This window comes from Chlorocebus sabaeus, chromosome 12 (assembly GCF_047675955.1).
Source record: "Chlorocebus sabaeus isolate Y175 chromosome 12, mChlSab1.0.hap1, whole genome shotgun sequence".
In the NCBI taxonomy this organism is placed as follows: Eukaryota; Metazoa; Chordata; class Mammalia; order Primates; family Cercopithecidae; genus Chlorocebus; species Chlorocebus sabaeus.
Genome location: NC_132915.1, coordinates 31723112 through 31742631, shown reverse-complemented (window position 1 = coordinate 31742631; position 19520 = coordinate 31723112). Strand labels below are relative to the sequence as shown.

At 39.3% G+C, this 19520-nt stretch overlaps 1 protein-coding gene across 1 annotated transcript in view; it reads left to right on the top strand.

The window, feature by feature from the left end:
• Positions 1-19085, top strand: part of LOC119624363 (uncharacterized) — an 89610-nt gene extending 70525 nt beyond the window's left edge. Inside the window, exon 3 of the mRNA XM_073022221.1 lies at positions 16086-19085. Within this exon, the coding sequence (XP_072878322.1) occupies positions 16086-16129 (44 nt within the window). The 3' untranslated portion in view covers positions 16130-19085. The remainder of the gene's footprint in view (positions 1-16085) is intronic.
• The last annotated feature ends 435 nt before the right edge of the window (positions 19086-19520 follow it).

Here is a 19520-nt window from a genome sequence, read left to right as displayed (position 1 = left end):
CCATAATGGTTGAACTAGTTTACAATCCCACCAACAGTGTAAAAGTGTTCCTATTTCTCCACATCCTCTCCAGCACCTGTTGTTTCCTGACTTTTGAATGATCGCCATTCTAACTGGTGTGAGATGGTATCTCATTGTGGTTTTGATTTGCATTTCTCTGATGGCCAGTGATGATGAGCATTTTTTCATGTGTCTGTTGGCTGTATGAATGTCTTCTTTTGAGAAATGTCTGTTCATATCCTTTGCCCACTTTTTGATGGGGTTGTTTGTTTTTTTCTTGTCAATTTGTTTGAGTTCTTTGTAGGTTCTGGATATTAGCCCTTTGTCAGATGAGTAGATTGCAAAAATTTTCTCCCATTCTGTAGGTTGCCTGTTCACTCTGATGGTAGTTTCTTTTGCTGTGCAGAAGCTCTTTAGTTTAATGAGATCCCATTTGTCAATTTTGGCTTTTGCTGCCATTGCTTTTGGTGTTTTAGACATGAAGTCTTTGCCCATGTCTATGTCCTGAATGGTACTACCTAGGTTTTCCTCTAGGGTTTTTATGGTATTAGGCCTAACATTTAAGTCTCTAATCCATCTTGAATTAATTTTCATATAAGGAGTAAGGAAAGGATTCAGTTTCAGCTTTCTACTTATGGCTAGCCAATTTTCCCAGCACCATTTATTAAATAGGGAATCCTTTCCCCATTTCTTGTTTCTCTCAGGTTTGTCAAAGTTCAGATGGCTGTAGATGTGTGGTATTATTTCTGAGGACTCTATTCTGTTCCATTGGTTTATATCTCTGTTTTGGTACCAGTACCATGCTGTTTTGGTTACTGTAGCCTTGTAGTATAGTTTGAAGTCAGGTAGCGTGATGCCTCCAGCTTTGTTCTTTTGACTTAGGATTGTCTTGGAGATGTGGGGTCTTTTTTGGTTCCATATGAACTTTAAAGCAGTTTTTTCCAATTCTGTGAAGAAACTCGTTGGTAGCTTGATGGGGATGGCATTGAATCTATAAATTACCTTGGGCAGTATGGCCATTTTCACGATATTGATTCTTCCTATCCATGAGCATGGTATGTTCTTCCATTTGTTTGTGTCCTCTTTTATTTCACTGAGCAGTGGTTTGTAGTTCTCCTTGAAGAGGTCCTTTACATCCCTTGTAAGTTGGATTCCTAGGTATTTTATTCTCTTTGAAGCAATTGTGAATGGAAGTTCATTCCTGATTTGGCTCTCTGTTTGTCTGTTACTGGTGTATAAGAATGCTTGTGATTTTTGCACATTAATTTTGTATCCTGAGACTTTGCTGAAGTTGCTTATCAGCTTAAGGAGATTTTGGGCTGAGACAATGGGGTTTTCTAAATATACAATCATGTCATCTGCAAAGAGGGACAATTTGACTTCTTCTTTTCCTAACTGAATCCCCTTGATTTCTTTCTCTTACCTGATTGCCCTAGCCAGAACTTCCAACACTATGTTGAATAGGAGTGGTGAGAGAGGGCATCCCTGTCTTGTGCCAGTTTTCAAAGGGAATTTTTCCAGTTTTTGCCCATTCAGTATGATATTGGCTGTGGGTTTGTCATAAATAGCTCTTATTATTTTGAGGTACGTTCCATCAATACCGAATTTATTGAGCATTTTTAGCATGAAGGGCTGTTGAATTTTGTCAAAAGCCTTTTCTGCATCTATTGAGATAATCATGTGGTTCTTGTCTTTGGTTCTGTTTATATGCTGGATTATGTTTATTGATTTGCGAATGTTGAACCAGCCTTGCATCCCAGGGATGAAGCCCACTTGATCATGGTGGATAAGCTTTTGATGTGTTGCTGAATCCGGTTTGCCAGTATTTTATTGAGGATTTTTGCATCGATGTTCATCAGGGATATTGGTCTAAAATTCTCTTTTTCTGTTGTGTCTCTGCCAGGCTTTGGTATCAGGATGATGTTGGCCTCATAAAATGAGTTAGGCAGGATTCCCTCTTTTTCTATTGTTTGGAATAGTTTCAGAAGGAATGGTACCAGCTCCTCCTTGTACCTCTGGTAGAATTCAGCTGTGAATCCATCTGGTCCTGGACTTTTTTTGGTTGGTAGGCTATTAATTATTGCCTCAATTTCAGAGCCTGCTATTGGTCTATTCAGGGATTCAACTTCTTCCTGGTTTAGTCTTGGAAGAGTGTAAGTGTCCAGGAAATTATCCATTTCTTCTAGATTTTCCAGTTTATTTGCGTAGAGGTGTTTATAGTATTCTCTGATGGTGGTTTGTATTTCTGTGAGGTCAGTGGTGATATTCCCTTTATCATTTTTTATTGCGTCAATTTGATTCTTCTCTCTTTTCTTCTTTATTAGTCTTGCTAGCGGTCTGTCAATTTTGTTGATCTTTTCAAAAAACCAACTCCTGGATTCACTGATTTTTTGGAGGGTTTTTTGTGTTTCTACCTCCTTCAGTTCTGCTCTGATCTTAGTTATTTCTTGCCTTCTGCTAGCTTTCGAATGTGTTTGCTCTTGCTTCTCTAGTTCTTTTAACTGCGATGTTAGAGTGTCAATTTTAGATCTTTCCTGCTTTCTCTTGTGGGCATTTAGTGCTATAAATTTCCCTCTACACACTGCTTTAAATGTGTCCCAGAGATTCTGGTATGTTGTATCTTTGTTCTCATTGGTTTCAAAGAACATCTTTATTTCTGCCTTCATTTCGTTATGTACCCAGTAGTCATTCAGGAGCAGGTTGTTCAGTTTCCATGTAGTTGAGCGGTTTTGATTGAGTTTCTTAGTCCTGAGTTCTAGTTTGATTGCACTGTGGTCTGAGAGACAGTTTGTTATAATTTCTGTTCTTGTACATTTGCTGAGGAGTGCTTTACTTCCAATTACGTGGTCAATTTTGGAGTAAGTACGATGTGGTGCTGAGAAGAATGTATATTCTGTTGATTTGGGGTGGAGAGTTCTATAGATGTCTATTAGGTCTGCTTGCTGCAGAGATGAGTTCAGTTCCTGGATATCCTTGTTAACTTTCTGTCTCGTTGATCTGTCTAATGTTGACAGTGGAGTGTTGAAGTCTCCCATTATTATTGTATGGGAGTCTAAGTCTCTTTGTAAGTCTCTAAGGACTTGCTTTATGAATCTGGGTGCTCCTGTATTGGGTGCATATATATTTAGGATAGTTAGCGCTTCCTGTTGAATTGATCCCTTTACCATTATGTAATGGCCTTCTTTGTCTCTTTTGATCTTTGATGGTTTAAAGTCTGTTTTATCAGAGACTAGTATTGCAACCCCTGCTTTTTTTTGTTCTCCATTTGCTTGGTAAATCTTCCTCCATCCCCTTATTTTGAGCCTATGTATATCTCTCCATGTGAGATGGGTCTCCTGAATACAGCAGACTGATGGGTCTTGACTCTTTATCCAGTTTGCCAGTCTGTGTCTTTTAATTGGAGCATTTAGTCCATTTACATTTAAGGTTAATATTGTTATGTGTGAACTTGATCCTGCCATTATGATATTAACTGGTTATTTTGCTCGTTAGTTGATGCAGTTTCTTCCTAGCCTTGATGGTCTTTACATTTTGGCATGTTTTTGCAATGGCTGGCACCGGTGGTTCCTTTCCATGTTTAGTGCTTCCTTCAGGGTCTCTTGTAAGGCAGGCCTGGTGGTGACAAAATCTCTAAGCATTTGCTTATCTGTAAAGGATTTTATTTCTCCTTCACTTATGAAACTTAGTTTGACTGGATATGAAATTCTGGGTTTAAAATTCTTTTCTTTAAGAATGTTGAATATCGGCCCCCACTCTCTTCTGGCTTGTAGAGTTTCTGCCGAGAGATCTGCTGTTAGTCTGATGGGCTTCCCTTTGTGGGTAACCCAACCTTTCTCTCTGGCTGCCCTTAAGATTTTTTCCTTCATTTCAACTTTGGTGAATCTGGCAATTATGTGTCTTGGAGTTGCTCTTCTCGAGGAGTATCTTTGTGGCGTTCTCTGTATTTCCTGAATTTGAATGTTGGCCTGCCCTACTAGGTTGGGGAAGTTGTCCTGGATGATATCCTGAAGAGTGTTTTCCAACTTGGTTCCATTTTCCCCCTCACTTTCAGGCACCCCAATCAGACGTAGATTTGGTCTTTTTACATAATCCCATACTTCTTGCAGGCTTTGTTCATTTCTTTTTCTTCTTTTTTCTTTTGGTTTCTCTTCTCGCTTCATTTCATTCATTTGATCCTCAATCGCTGATACTCTGTCTTCCAGTTGATTGAGTCGGTGACTGAAGCTTGTGCATTTGTCACGTATTTCTCGTGTCATGGTTTTCATCTCTTTCATTTCGTTTATGACCTTCTCTGCATTAATTACTCTAGCCATCAATTCTTAGTAGAAAGCTGAAACTGGATCCTTTCCTTACTCCTTATATGAAAATTAATTCAAGATGGATTAGAGACTTAAATGTTAGGCCTAATACCATAAAAACCCTAGAGGAAAACCTAGGTAGTACCATTCAGGACATAGGCATGGGCAAAGACTTCATGTCTAAAACACCAAAAGCAACGGCAGCAAAAGCCAAAATTGACAAATGGGATCTCATTAAACTAAAGAGCTTCTGCACAGCAAAAGAAACTACCATCAGAGTGAACAGGCAACCTACAGAATGGGAGAAAATTTTTGCAATCTACTCATCTGACAAAGGGCTAATATCCAGAACCTACAAAGAACTCAAACAAATTGACAAGAAAAAAACAAACAACCCCATCAAAAAGTGGGCAAAGGATATGAACAGACATTTCTCAAAAGAAGACATTCATACAGCCAACAGACACATGAAAAAATGCTCCTCATCACTGGCCATCAGAGAAATGCAAATCAAAACCACAATGAGATACCATCTCACACCAGTTAGAATGGCGATCATTCAAAAGTCAGGAAACAACAGGTGCTGGAGAGGATGTGGAGAAATAGGAACACTTTTACACTGTTGGTGGGATTGTAAACTAGTTCAACCATTATGGAAAACAGTATGGCGATTCCTCAAGGATCTAGAACTAGATGTACCATATGACCCAGCCATCCCATTACTGGGTATATACCCAAAGGATTATAAATCATGCTGCTATAAAGACACATGCACGCGTATGTTTATTGCGGCACTATTCACAATAGCAAAGACTTGGAATCAACCCAAATGTCCATCAGTGACAGACTGGATAAAGAAAATGTGGCACATATACACCATGGAATACTATGCAGCCATAAAAAAGGATGAGTTTGTGTCCTTTGTAGGGACATGGATGCAGCTGGAAACCATCATTCTTAGCAAACTATCACAAGAACAGAAAACCAAACACTGCATGTTCTCACTCATAGGTGGGAACTGAACAATGAGATCACTTGGACTCAGGAAGAGGAACATCACACACCGGGGCCTATCAAGGGGAGGGGGGAGGGGGGAGGGATTGCATTGGGAGTTATACCTGATGTAAATGACGAGTTGATGGGTGCTGACGAGTTGATGGGTGCAGCACAGCAACATGGCACAGGTATACATATGTAACAAACCTGCACGTTATGCACATGTACCCTAGAACTTAAAGTATAATAATATTAAAAAATAAATAAATAAAATTAAATAAAGGTACATGAAAATGAAGACAGGCCTCTTTAAGTACTTTTGGTTCAAGGGAATTTTCTTATTCCATATATCTTAGCTCAGCTGTGACCTTAAGTGCTTTATTCACACACCTGCCTTTATCCTAATAACAGTGGTACTGTTGTCTCCAGAGGCAAAACAGATTGATGGCGCATCAGTTAGAGATTTTATGAATCCGCTTAACGGAAAAAGCTTCCAGTTCCAGGGTTGGTTCTGAGCATTTGTGGTTGCAGGTTAAACCAAATGTATTAGTCAGGGTAGCCAACTGATGTAACAAATAGTTCCAAAATTCCAGAGGTGTAATATACCTATTTTCTTGTGTCTGAAGTCCAATATAGGTGTTCCCAGTTGGGCAGTTTTTATTCTGGCAGAGTTTCTTGGACTCCGGCTTCTTCCATTCTATGACTCTACCTTCCACCAGGTGCCCATGGTCCTCTTTCTTCAGCTGGTACATTTTATGGGCCAGATTGAGAAGTGGTTTCCTGCCATCTGCATACATTCCTATGGATGTAAACAGATCACATTTCCACACCTAAATGCAAGGCATGCTGGGAATGTTGTCTAACTGCATTTCCAGGTGAGAAAGAAGACATTGTTTGGTGAACAACTAGCCAGTCTCTGTCCCCACAACTCAGCCTGGCATCTCTCCTCTCAATTCTCATGTCAGTTGTTTTATTTATTCCTCTTAAGACATTATAACACTTTCTTCATTGTATTCATTCATTAAATCCATTAACAACATGATGTGCTTCCACAGCATGCCAATTGATGGGAGTTATAAAGAAAAAAATCAGGTGCAGGGCCTACCCTTGAACTCAATCTAGTTTGACCTTGTTTTGGTGTCACTGTATTTGGAAGTCATGAACTACTTATTTTTAGTTCAATCATCCAAAAAGAAAATAATATGATTGTATGACTACTAGTCCCACAAATTAAGTATCTACTTAGATGTCCAAGTTTTTCCAAAATACTTATTTGCTTCTAATTCAGTTATTCATTTTGCCTTTTTGTAGTCTTGCTGGAAACAAATAGAGGGAGATATCTAAGATTTAAAGAAAATGTACAAGGACAAAGCTTTAAATGTTGTCCCTAAATTTAATTATTCTTGAAAATTTGGAAAAGGGTATGATTTAGTCTCAGTAGAAAATTAGAAAACAAAGAACCACTGGTCTAGATTCTAGTTTTCTGTGGACATGATACTCCTGTTAGTGTGTAAGCAATTCAAATTTAGGGAACTTATGTAACAAAATATTTTTTGCTACCCCCCAAAATTCTATCCTTATTCACCTAACTCATCAAATCTTTTAAAAAATTATTTTTATAATTTCAAAAGCTTATTTGTTGTAGCAAAGGTTGAAAATATGGGTAAACAAAAAGGTAAAAATTAGAAATGTTCATCATCCTACTTCCTATAGATAAGTCCTGTGAAGTTGATATGTGCATTTTCAGCCTTTTTTCTGCATGTATTTGTGGGTGTGTGACTACGGTATATGTAATCTTCTACAACAATGAAATTATACTGAGCATATAGTTATAAGTTTAAAAATGTATTAACATATTTGTTTATCTATTATATATGTTATTAGATTATTTCATTTTAAGTATATTGAGTAAATGAATGGACTAAAAAGCAGCACCTACCAGAAATTGATATTTGCATGTAAAATGGGATAACAGAGGAGAAATACTGTAGAATTGAGGAGAATAGCTGAGGACATGTTAGTTCTGAAACCAATAGTGTAGCATGGTGGTTCATTGCTCAGACCTGGGTTTAAATTAAAAGTCAACCTCATAATCATAATTATGATACAGATAATTTTGTATAAATGGAAATAGTTATATTTGAATCAATAGTTCAAGCACTTCTTTGTGATAACACAAGTACCCATGTATCCCAGCTTTGCCACTTACTAACTACAATGCTTATGGCCTAGGTTTTCTTATTCATAAATGGGCATGATACTAGTATCTGCCCCACAGGGTTGTTGGGAGGATTATTGAGCCAATTCATATAAAGTGCCTGATATATAGTGAATGCTCAGTAACTTTCAACTATTATGAAACTGCTTATGAATTTTAAAACAGTAATCTTTCTTTTAAGTAGGCTGTAAATCAGTGGTTGTAAATCAGGAGTGATTTCTTCCACCCCACTACCTGGGAAACATTTGGCAATGTCTGGAGACATTTTTCGTTGTCCCATCAGTTGGTGATAGGAAGTTCCTGCTGGCATCTACTTTGTAGAGGCTAGGGATGTACTGAACATCCTACAGTGCAAGGGATGCATCCAACAGAGAATTATCATGCCTGAGATATCAGTAGTTCTGAAGTTGAGAATCCCTGCTTTAAAGAAATGTGTATTTTATGCTATCATAGATGGAGGGGAATTTCCTATCAAGTCACACAACTAGGAAGTTACCTTTCTGGTAATCAATCTACATGTTGGGAAAGATGTTAATAAGTAGCTAATTCACCTTGGTTTTTGTAGAGATCAAATTAAAGATTGCATTTAACTTTTGTAAATTTATACACTATGTAAGTATAAGTTAGAGCTAAACTTGTTTTCTTCTACATTTTCTATTCCTTTTTCTTATTGCCCCACTAAGGAGACATTTAAAACTTTAAAAAATTGCCTTCTCTTCCCATGAAATTTTACACAACAGGTATGGTATATATCTCTTTATGCAGTTGGACAGGGTTAAGGATTGGAGGATTACAGACCCACTGTGATATCTAAGGTATTTTTGCTCTCTAAGAACCAATTTTCCTACCTACAGGGAAATATTCTTTGTAACAGAGGAGTGAATTCTAAAAGCATTTTTGTTTTTTTAAAAATGGTGCTTAAATTACTTATTCAATTAAAATTGGCTTAGTATCTCCTGTTCTGCAGTTAGAGATCATATTGAGAGAGCAATGGAAAAGCGAAAAATAATACTATTGATTTAAAATGCTATAGGCATTTCAAATGGACGCAATGCTCAGAGAAATGAATAGAGATTTAGTGAGTGCTGAAAATGCAAAAATAAAATCTGGTGAGGCCAGAAATAAAAGAAGTTGAAAAGGAGACGAAAGCTTTCTAGAGAGGTAGCTAATCTGAATGTAAGCTTATCATAAAAGGAAACAAAGAGCTTGAGAGGATAAAGGATGGAGGGGAAATCGTACTGGATAAGGAAGCTGAAGGAAATAGTATGAACTTTTCTTTTTTGTAGGTCAAAGTCACTACATTAACTATGTGGCTTGTTTCTGCTTTGTTTGAAAAGGAAAGATTAAACACAACTAAATCTGCGAAGTGACAGGCATGTCATGCATTGGGGAAAATTGGAAATGTACAGCCTGCAGGTTAACTACCTGGTAATCAAGCCACAAGTCTGGAAGAGAATCTTTCTGTTGCCTGGCCTGTGTGTTTCTATTCCCTTTGTTCTTCACTCATCCCTCCCCCTTACTTATAAATCCTCAGCGAAGGCTCCTGTATGAATTTTCAGCCTCATTTCTTACCACATCATCTACACAGACACTGTACTCTTGTCAGCTCAGCTGCCCAAACTTCCAGCAGTGCTTGTGGGTCCCACTTCTTTACTTTTGCTTATTATTGGTACTTGATTTGGACTGCTTTCTCGTAACTTCGTTGGCTACCCTTATGCTCTGTATTCCTTTTAATTCCCTCTTCCCCACACTGACAATGAGGGGGTAAGAATGAGCCTTGCTTTACAGGTATGTTCGCAGTCAGTGCTGCATGTTACGTTCCTTGAAAGTAGAAGTTTTTGTACTTGTTTTTATATCCACAAGCCTAGCCTGGCCGTGGAGCATGGTTGGTGCTTAATACATGTTCACTGAAGCAAAGGAGCTATTGTTTCCCTCCTTCTCCATGTGGGGTGTCTGCCAAGTTTTTAACAATTCTCCCTTCTCTGAAAACTCAGAATTGGTGTTGGCTAGTTCTTCCTTGAACTCTTGTATCCAGTTACCCCCCAGCCAGTGTTAAATGATGAGGGTTGAACACCTGACCCATAGCTAGGCTACATTTTCATCCTTGAGACACTGAGGACAAACAAACCACAAGGTCAGTCCTTGTGGTTAAAACCAGAGCATATAAACACAGGAGCTATCACGGGGCCGTCTTGTGGATTGAAGTGTGGAGAAAGCTGGCCTTCCAAGATGAGACTGAAGCCACCTTACAGAGAAGAACAGATAATATGGAGAGAGAATCTGAGGGATTCCATCCTACTCCTATGTTTTGCTTGCATTTTTGCATTTGATTGCATGAGACACTCTCATATTCTTGTAATAAATTCTCTTTAGTGTCAAAGTTGGTTCAAGTTGATTTCAATGATTTGTAGCAAAAAATCTTTCACCGCTATATCACACTTACAGATTTCCCATTTCAACGAAGGAAATTACACTAGACAGAAATAATATATATGGGGGAGAGATCAAACTTACTTAAAAAATTAGAAACAGAAGTTGTTTGGGAACCTTATTTGGGGGAAATTGATGGAATAATGCTGAGGGACTCCTTGCATTTTTAGGTTTGAAGCAATAGAGAATTTTCCCTTCAAGATAAAGTAGGAACATGAAGAAAAAATAATTCATGCTTAAAAATCATAGGCAACAGCCAATGACAGAGCAAAGGACCAAATAGTTAAACTAGGATCTGTTAGAAACCTAAGCATCATTTAGCCATGCTTCCTGAGCTTCAGCCCTCTTATCCAACCCACCGCCAGATCCTGTGAGCTTTCCTATCTACCATTATCTTGAGTCTCTCTCCATCCGCTCTAGTCTAAGTGACCCTTATTTCTCATGAGAACTCCAGCAGTGGCCTTTCAGATGTAGATGGCGGACAGCTGCTCTTGCCACCAATGGTTCTCCACACCATGACTATAGAGTTGATCTAAAGTTCCTAACTGATCCTGTCAAGTTTTTCAGGTAATTTCAGGTTTCCTTCAGTCTTCCTCATAAAGCCCCATAAAGTTCAGCCTGTGCAGACTCATCGTGCGCCCTACTCTGCTGCTTATATATGTTCCTGATTATCATCTTCTTTTTTTCTTTTTAGACGGTCTTTCTGTTGCTCAGGCTGGAGCGCAGTGGTGCGATCATGGCTCACTGCAGCCTTGACTTCCCAGAATCGAGCAATTTTTCCTCCTTAGTTTCCTGAGTAGCTGGGACCACAGGCATGTGCCACCATGCTTGGGTAATTTTTTTTTTTTTGGTAGAGATGGAGTGTCACTATGTTGCCCAGGCTAGCCTTGGACTCTTAGGCTCAAGCAATCCGCTTACCTCAGCCTCCCGAAGTGCTGAGATTATGTGCGTGAGCCACCGCACCCAGCCAACATCAACTTCTCCTCAGGCCCTTGCCTTGCCAAGCTGCCTTTGCTATGGGGCTTTTACACATGTTGTTCCTCCTGGAACATTCTTTTCTGCCACCTTTACTCAGCTTTCCTTGGCCTCTCTGACTAGACTGATTATTCCTAGTATAGCACTGTGTACCCATCCTTTTCATCATTTGTTATTGTAGCAGTTGTACTCCCCCTTCCCCAGTATTTGGTTGTCTGTCTATTCTACTAGACTGTAAGCTCCACAAGGGCAGGAGCTCTCTGCTTTAGCCTGTTGTTTTAGTCACCTCACCTAATAGAATGTGTAGCAGGCGATTATCAAATATTTGTTGAATAAATAAATATGCAGAAAGGTAAAAAATGTGAAAAGCAAGCAAACAGACAAGGAGGAGCCTTCAATTTTTATACTCTTTATCAAAGATTAGGTGTATAATTCAGTTGGTTCTAACTCATAGTTTTTCTTAGGTGCTAGGCTTGTCATCAACAATGCTATTAATAATGCTAAAATTCCTTTAACAAATAGGGGTATAAGGTTATCAGTAAATAAAATAAATTAGTGTTAGTAATAGTTCTAGGTCAGTCCATAAAGGCCTGTTGAATGGATGAGGTGTCCCTAAAATAGTAGTTTTAAGCCCTAACATTTACTAAGTCCTATGACCTTTGAGAAGGATTTGGAGGCTATGAAAGGAAAGAGAATTCTAATTACTAGCAATTTCCAGAGCTTCATGGATGAAAGATATCATCAAGCCATGTTCTGATGTCTGCAATTCTAGTAGTGAGTGTCGGGTGGGCCAGAGTGATGGGAATGGAGGAGAGCCCAGAGACCATTCAAAGGAAGAAGCTGCTTATGAGCCCTGTGATATGCTAGCTAGGATAGGTCCCTTTTCCTTTTCTTCCATATATGTCCCTTTGAAAGTACGTGTGCTTAAGTAGAAAATACTGTCCAAAGTAATTTACAGAATCAATGCTATTCCCATTAAACCATCATTGACATTCTCCACAGAATTAGAAAAAAACTATTTTAAAATTTATACAGAACCAAAAAAGAGCCCATATAGCCAAGACAATCTTAAGCAAACAGAACAAAGCTGGCATTATGCCACCCAACTTCAAACTATACTACAGGTTACAGTAACCAAAACAGCATGGTACTGGTACAAAAACAGACACATACACCAATGGAACAAGATAGAGATCTCAGAAGTAAGACCACACATCTACGACCATCTGATTTTTGACAAACCTGACAAAAACAAGAAATGAGGAAAGGATTCCCTATTTAACAAATGGTGCTGGGAGAACTGGCTAGCAATCTGCAGAAAATTGAAACTGGACCCCTTCCTTACACCTTATACAAAAATTAATTCAAGATGGATTAAAGACTTAAATGTAAAACTTAAAACTACAAAAATCCTAGAAGAAAGCCAAGGCAATACCACTCAGGACATAGGCACTGGCAAAGATTTTATGACAAAAATGCCAAAAGCAATTGCACCAAAAGCAAGTATTTGACAAATGGGACCTAATTAAACTAAACAGCTTCTGCACAGCAAAAGAAACTATCATCAGAGTGAACAGACATCCTACAGAATGGGAGAAAATTTTTGCAATCTATCCATCTGACAAATGGATAATATCCAGAGTCTACAAGAAACTTAAACAAATTTACCAGAAAAAAACAACCACATTAAAAAGTGGGCAAAGGACATGAACAGACACTTCTCAAAAGAAGACTTTTCTGCCACCAACAAACATGAAAAAAGCTCAACAACACTGATCATTAGAGAAATGCAAATCAAAACCACAGTGGGATACAATCTCATGCCAGTCAGAATGACGATTATTAAAAGTCAAGAAACAACAGATGTGGGTGAGGTTGCAGGGAAATAGGAATGCTTTTACACTGTTGGTGGGAATGTAAATTAGTTCAACTACTGTGGAAGGCAGTGTGGCAATTCCTCAAAGATCTAGAACCAGAAACACCATTTGACCCAACAATCCCATTACCTGGTTTATACTCAAAGGAATATAAATCATTCTATTATAAAGATATATGCACATGTGTGTTCACTGCAGCACTATTCACAGTAGCAAAGACATGGAATCAACCCAATTGCCCATCAGTGATCCCATTAACCAACCCAAATGCCCATCAGTGATAGACTGGATAAAGAAAACATGGTACATATGCACCATGGAATACTATGGAGCCATAAAAAGGAATGAGATCATGTCCTTTGCAGGGACATGGATGGAGTTGGGAGCCATCATCCTCAGCAAACTAACTCAGGAGCAGAAAACCAAACGCCACGTTTTCTCCCTTATAAGTGAGAGCTGAATAATGAGAACACATGGAGACAGAGAGGGGAACAACATACACCAGGGCCTACTGTGGCATGGCAGCAGGAGGGAGTGCATCAGGAAAAATAGCTACTGCATGCTGGATTTAATACCTAGGTGATAGGTTCACGGATGCAGCAAACCACCATGGCACATGTTTACCTATGTAAAAAACCTGCACACCCTGCACATGTATCCCAGAACTTAGGAAACAACCCCCCGCAAAAAATTTAAAGAAACACAAGTTAGGAGGAAGATTTTTCTTTTATCTAGACTATAAAGGTAGCCATATTTTTGCAAGAATTTCTATATTAACATTCCATGTCAAGAGGAAGAAAAGAAAAGGAGATTCCAAGGGTAGAAGGATTGGAACAGAAGCCCTCTGAGAGCATGGGAGGAAAGTCAGTTTGAGGAGGTGATGACACACAGGGATTGCTGGAGAGAAGGGTGGATGCCCTCAGGGAATGAGAGGGAAGGAAGGGAGAAAAGAGAAAACACAGGTTATTTGCTTGGGAATGAAGGACACAGACAATTCTGCTTTCAATGACCAGATTTTCTGACAAATATTCCCAGAACATAGCTCAGTAGAAACAGCAATCGCTTCAGGCAAACCTTTCTAGAGAATATCAGTTTTATTTTAGAAAGGATAGCCTGGCTGCAAAGAGAAATCTAAGCCAGAAAACATCAAATTATGCCATGAATTATTTTCATGAAATGAGATACTGCACAGCACTCTGAAAAAAACTTTATTGTTAAAATTCCAACAAAGAGGAGCACTTGACATAAAAAGCACAGATCCTGAAGTCATGCTTATGACTTTAAATTTGTATAAACAACTTAATAACACTTGAAAATGTAACCTGTGGCTAGGCGCGGTGGCTCATGCCTGTAATCCCAGCACTTTGGGGAGCCGAGGTGGGCAGATCACCTGAGGTCAGGAGTTCGACACCAGCCTGGCCAATGTGGGGAAACCCCACCTCTACTTAAAAAAAATACAAAAATTAGCTGGGCGTGGTGGTGGGCGCCTGTAGTCCCAGCTACTCAGGAGGCTGAGGCAGGAGAATCGCTTGAACCTGGGAGGCGGAGGTTGCAGTGAGCTGAGATCGTGCCATTGCACTCCAGCCTGGGTGACAAGAGCAAAACTGCGTCTCAAAGAAAAATAATAAAAAAAGAAGAAAGTGTAACCTGTTTTTTGTATTTTAAGTGAAACTGAGGATGAGGTAATTTGTGTTTCCATAACTGGATTCTTTGGGAGCATGAAGCATTCAGGGTTAAGGCGAGAAATGTCTCAAAAAGCAACTTTTATCTCTATTTCCTAGTTCCTGCCCCTGACGCCCCTGGAGTACGTATTCTGGTCTTCTGAGCACTAGATTAGTATTTCTTCATGTGAATATTCTTACATTTTTCTTTCGGGCATATTCTATAAATTTAATTGGATGATGTTATTTCTACAGTAGTTTTTATAAAATTACTTTTGCCATTCTTAATTTTATACTGAAAGTGATTGCCTTTGTATATCACAGTTCACATAAGAAAATTAAAGTTAGTGAAAAAAAATCAACAAAAAAGGTTGCCTGAAATTAAACTCAGTGTTCTTTCCGAAGAGTTTTACAAATACCATCCATGCAGTAAGAAGCACAGGAATTCTGGTGAGAACGCATTTTTCAAGAATTCATCTTCACCTTCCCTTTCACTCGGGAGGTGGCCTCTTATTGTGGCTGTTGGATGTAACCAGTGAACCGAATACTTGAGACCAATTTGCTCGTTTGAGAAGAGGTTATTGATTCTCACAGCGTGCATATACTTGGAAAATTTCATTGTTTAACTCTGCATGTGGATGATTCTTGCCTCACGCTGCTTTAAGTCAGGCAGACTGGGTGAGGCATATGAGCTCCCTTTATTGAAGTCTTCAGAGAAGACTTCAAATTTTAAAAAATTAAAAAAAAAGTTTAACAGGTCTGCATGTTACCTTGAATAAAAAGGACTATATGTGCTTCTTGGAAAAAGTCTGGTTAGGTGATTTTTTTTTTTAAGCATATGCTTATTTTGAGGGAGGATGTTGTTGGGAGAGAAATTTCTGTGTATTTTGTACAGAATTAAGACAAAGGCTGTAATTGATAAAACACCAAATGTTGGGCGCTTATATTCTTGTTTACTAAATAATAAAAGTTCAACTGAATAATTAAGATGTAACTCTTTGGATGGGTGAAGGTGAACCTCAGCTTATCTGAGGTCAGCATCTCTTCTAGGGGCTGTTGAAGAATATAGGTAAGGTGATGAAGCCATGTGTTGCGGTTTCCCTTCAGATGCTGGAAATATGGGCCCCACCCCACTTCAACCCCTCACTTACCCAGTTTTTCTCTAGGAATATTATTATTGGCCCAGGGAAGGTTCATTTCAGCAGAAAGTCTGCCATTTTGAAGCAACTGGAGCAATTTATTAGCAAGAGGAAGTGATTTATTTTTCTCCGTCACCATTCATAAGATGATCATTATGAACAAGGTTGCTGATAAATCCTTGGCCACCAAAGAGGACTTTAATTGTGACAAGGAAAGTTTCTTAGTGCTTAATGGAAAGAGAGTTTTCTGCCCCTTGCCTGTGCAGGTTCATGGTGAGAGATAGACCTTATGGGTATTTATCAACCTGAACTGGGAGTCTTCTTAATATAGAGAGTTATGTTTTAGAAATGAAACTCTTCGGGGTCTTGTTTGGGGAGAGTAATTAGTGAAGAAAAGAACCAAGTTAATATTTTTTTTTTTCTCAAACATCCTGATCTTTGACTTTTATCTTTTTTTTTTTTTTTAAACCAACAAGTTACTTCTCTTTCAGGCTCCAAGCTTGATATAGAAGATTATCATACCCAGAGAGGGTAACTGAAACAAAAGAAATTACTCCAGCATCAAGCTAAAGACACGCCTTAAAGGATGAGAAGGAGCAGAAATCTTACCAGCAAGGCCAGAAAGAAGCTGTGCATGAACAGGTGGCAGTATGAGCAATACTTAATTCCCTGTTGTGATTACTAGCACATGAAACTTGTGAAGCACATAGCCCCAACTAAAGGATCTTGTGTTATAATTTTTCAAAGACTGTACAGGAGGCACACCAGCCATACAAATACTAGAAATCAAGTGTTATTTCTAAAGTATCATGCACTTTGGTGATTAGCAACTTGGGGAGCCATCGGCTGAATTTCTTGAAGAAACCTCCAGGGAGTCAGCCATAACTCTAAGGGTAAGGCAGCTTTCAAGAAGTGTGATTCGTCTTCTGTAAGTATTAGGGCCACCTAGTGCCACTCTAGCCCAGTCTGCAGCAGGTCACCTGGAAATGAAATTCTGAGACATAAGAACTAGCAGGAAAAATGTCCCACCTTGTTCAAAGGATGAAGTCAATTTAAAGGGATGAGAACACTGGCAGAATATTTTAAATATATTAACTGATTTTCGTCTGCTGGCAGCTCCTGTTGCCTTTGCCGCCTCCCCCAAACCCATTTAGATATCATTTGTTCTATCAGGAAGAAGTTTCACCAGAGAGCAAGAAAAAAAGCCTTTTGATTTTCCAAAGTCAAGACCCTGAGGGCACTTGGCATAGAGACACTAAGCTGAACTGATATAAGGCTTCCCACCCCTTGTAGGACCTGAAGTTTTTCAGGTGTGCTGTGAGGACAGTGTTAGGGCTAGGGGAGGAAAGGGAACTGTTAGATGCTGGTGGGGAGGAGGGAAGGGAAGGTGGAAGGGGAAGAGGAAGCAGAGACAGCTCTTAGATGCTGGTGGCTCCCTTCTCCTCTGAGAAAAAGACTCTACACCCTGCTCCCCAGAGGAGAGGGTTGTGGACGACAGAACTGAAGATGGATTGGGGTTGTCATCACCTCCAAGCAGAGCTCAAGAAGACTGCAAAAACCACAACAGAAATGGCTGAGTGGTATCCAGGGGACAGATGGTCGGAGCCAGCCTCAAAGAACTGAGTGTACCCCAGCACAGCTCACAAGTGTTAGAATGAGTCTTCTGTGCCCAAAAGTCCCACCAGAATAGTAATGAAGGACCCACAGAGCTTCCTGGTGCCCCTGTGGCCTGAAAGCAGTGCAGTAAAGTTTCCTGTGCCAACAAGGGGCTTGGCAACAGTTGAGAGAAAATGTGCCATGTCTGAAGGAGTCTCATGCTGGGGAACAGCTCAGTGGTGAAAACCCACCAGGAATAAGGTCATATCAGCCAAGGCTGGTGCTGAGATAGCATCACAAAGAGATGTGTGATGCTATCTCCACCCATTGCTCTGGTACAGCGTAAGACCCCTGGAAACCAGTGAAAAGAGTGGGGGTGCAGAATTGAGGGAAATTAGGTTCTAACACTGAAGATAGGCTCAAAATAGATAAGTGGTTACAGAAAAATAGTTTCACTTCTTGTACAATTGAATTTGTTGATTGAGTCCTGAACCCAAAGTAAAACCAGTCATTCAATCAATAAGTTAATTTAAAAAAATCAGTCATACCTGACAAAACTATTTAGCTCCTCCTTTCTGGAATTTAGGAGAATTGTAACAATTCCAATCAAGGTTTGTCTTACAGCCTAATACAAATCTTGACTATTGCTGTGTAGTTAGTTTATGTGCAGCCCCAGGCTCGTGGGTGTAGCTCAGTCTGCATTGCTTAGTAAGTGCTGATATGTGGCTGGCACTCTTCTAGGAACCTCTGCCATTTTTCCTCATTTAATCCTTTAAATAGTATATGTGAGACCAGATATTATTCCCACTTTACTGATAAGTAAACGAAGACTCAACAAAGTGAAATCTGAGAGAATTCTAATAATTGTCAAACATTTCCTTTGTGAAAGTTGGTTCCATATTTTGGTGGGTAATGCCCAGCACTTCCTTCCTTCTTTTCCAACAGTCTCGTCTTTTCCTGTGCATTCTTCACAGGCCCTGTCCCACCTCTGTGCCTTTGTTCCAAAGCCCCTACTTCAGATACTGCTCCTCTTCCTGTCCTTTTGACATCTTCCCCAGTTTCTAAGGTGCAATTTCAATTTTGTCTGTTCCCTGACAGTTTTCCAAACCTCTTAGCTATTATTATCTTATCCATCCTCATGCTCCTTCAGCACCTCACACATCCATGATAGCCCTTTATCAAGTCACCTTTGTATTGCAGGTTTTTGGTCACGATAGTGTCAGCTGCTAATTTGTAAACCCCAGAAGAGCTCCATCTTGTGCAGCCCCAGCACCTACAATGAACGTAGCATCCTAGGCTGGCAGGTATTTTGGTGCCTATTACATAATAAAGCCTTAACATATATTTGTCAAACTAAATTAGCTTAAAATTCTAAAACACATAGTTAGTGAAACATGAGACAGATGCTTACAAGAAGGTTTAATTGGCAATGTCTCTGAATTCCTCACAATTTTCTTCTTTACCCCTAACTTATTTCAATTTTTTTCAAACATACAAACAGTTTAAAGACTCATTCATTGAACACCCATGTAATGACCACATAGCTTCTATAATATGCCCTCTATTATATTTATGTTATGATATCTGTCCATCTACTCGTCCTGCTATCCATCCATCAATACATATTTTTTCCTCACTGCCTTTCAAATACATCCAACATATGAGAGACCTTTGACTTTGGAATCAGATCTCAGATTAATTCCTGGATTCAGCACTTACTTGTTTTGTAATCTTGGGGGTGTTGCTTAACTTGAGTCTGTTTTCTCTTTGTAAAATAGGGGTGAATAATGATGTCTACAAAGGTTGTGGTGAGGAATAGATGAGACTGTATATAAAGGGCCTGGCACATAGTGTTTGTCCAAAATAAAAGGACAGAATAAATATTTGAACCATCAGCACCGATTTGCAATGATTTGTGCTTTTGGTGTTCTTGCTTCCAGCGTCTACTTTAGGCTCAGAAGGAAAAGAAGTTTACAGGAGACAATCACTCTTATACTCTTCCATGGTCACAAACAAGAGGTCTCTGGATCTATAGGTGAGCAAGAGGTGATCTGGGATTTGGAGTTGGTACTGCATTCTGAATTCCCTGGCACAATTAAAAGGCAATAGAGCTAACAGTAGAATCACCAATTATCTGCTTTACCCAGGCAACATGGGGGATCTTAATATCTATCTAAAATTCAGAAGAACTTTTGCCAAAAATGGAGATGATCAGGAGAGGATGTCAGAGCTCTGCCACAGCCATAACCTGCCTTCTGAGCCCTTTGGTGTAGGGATTTGAATTTTTTCCAAGTGTAAGCCCTCATTAGTAGCACTCTCCACTCTAAAGC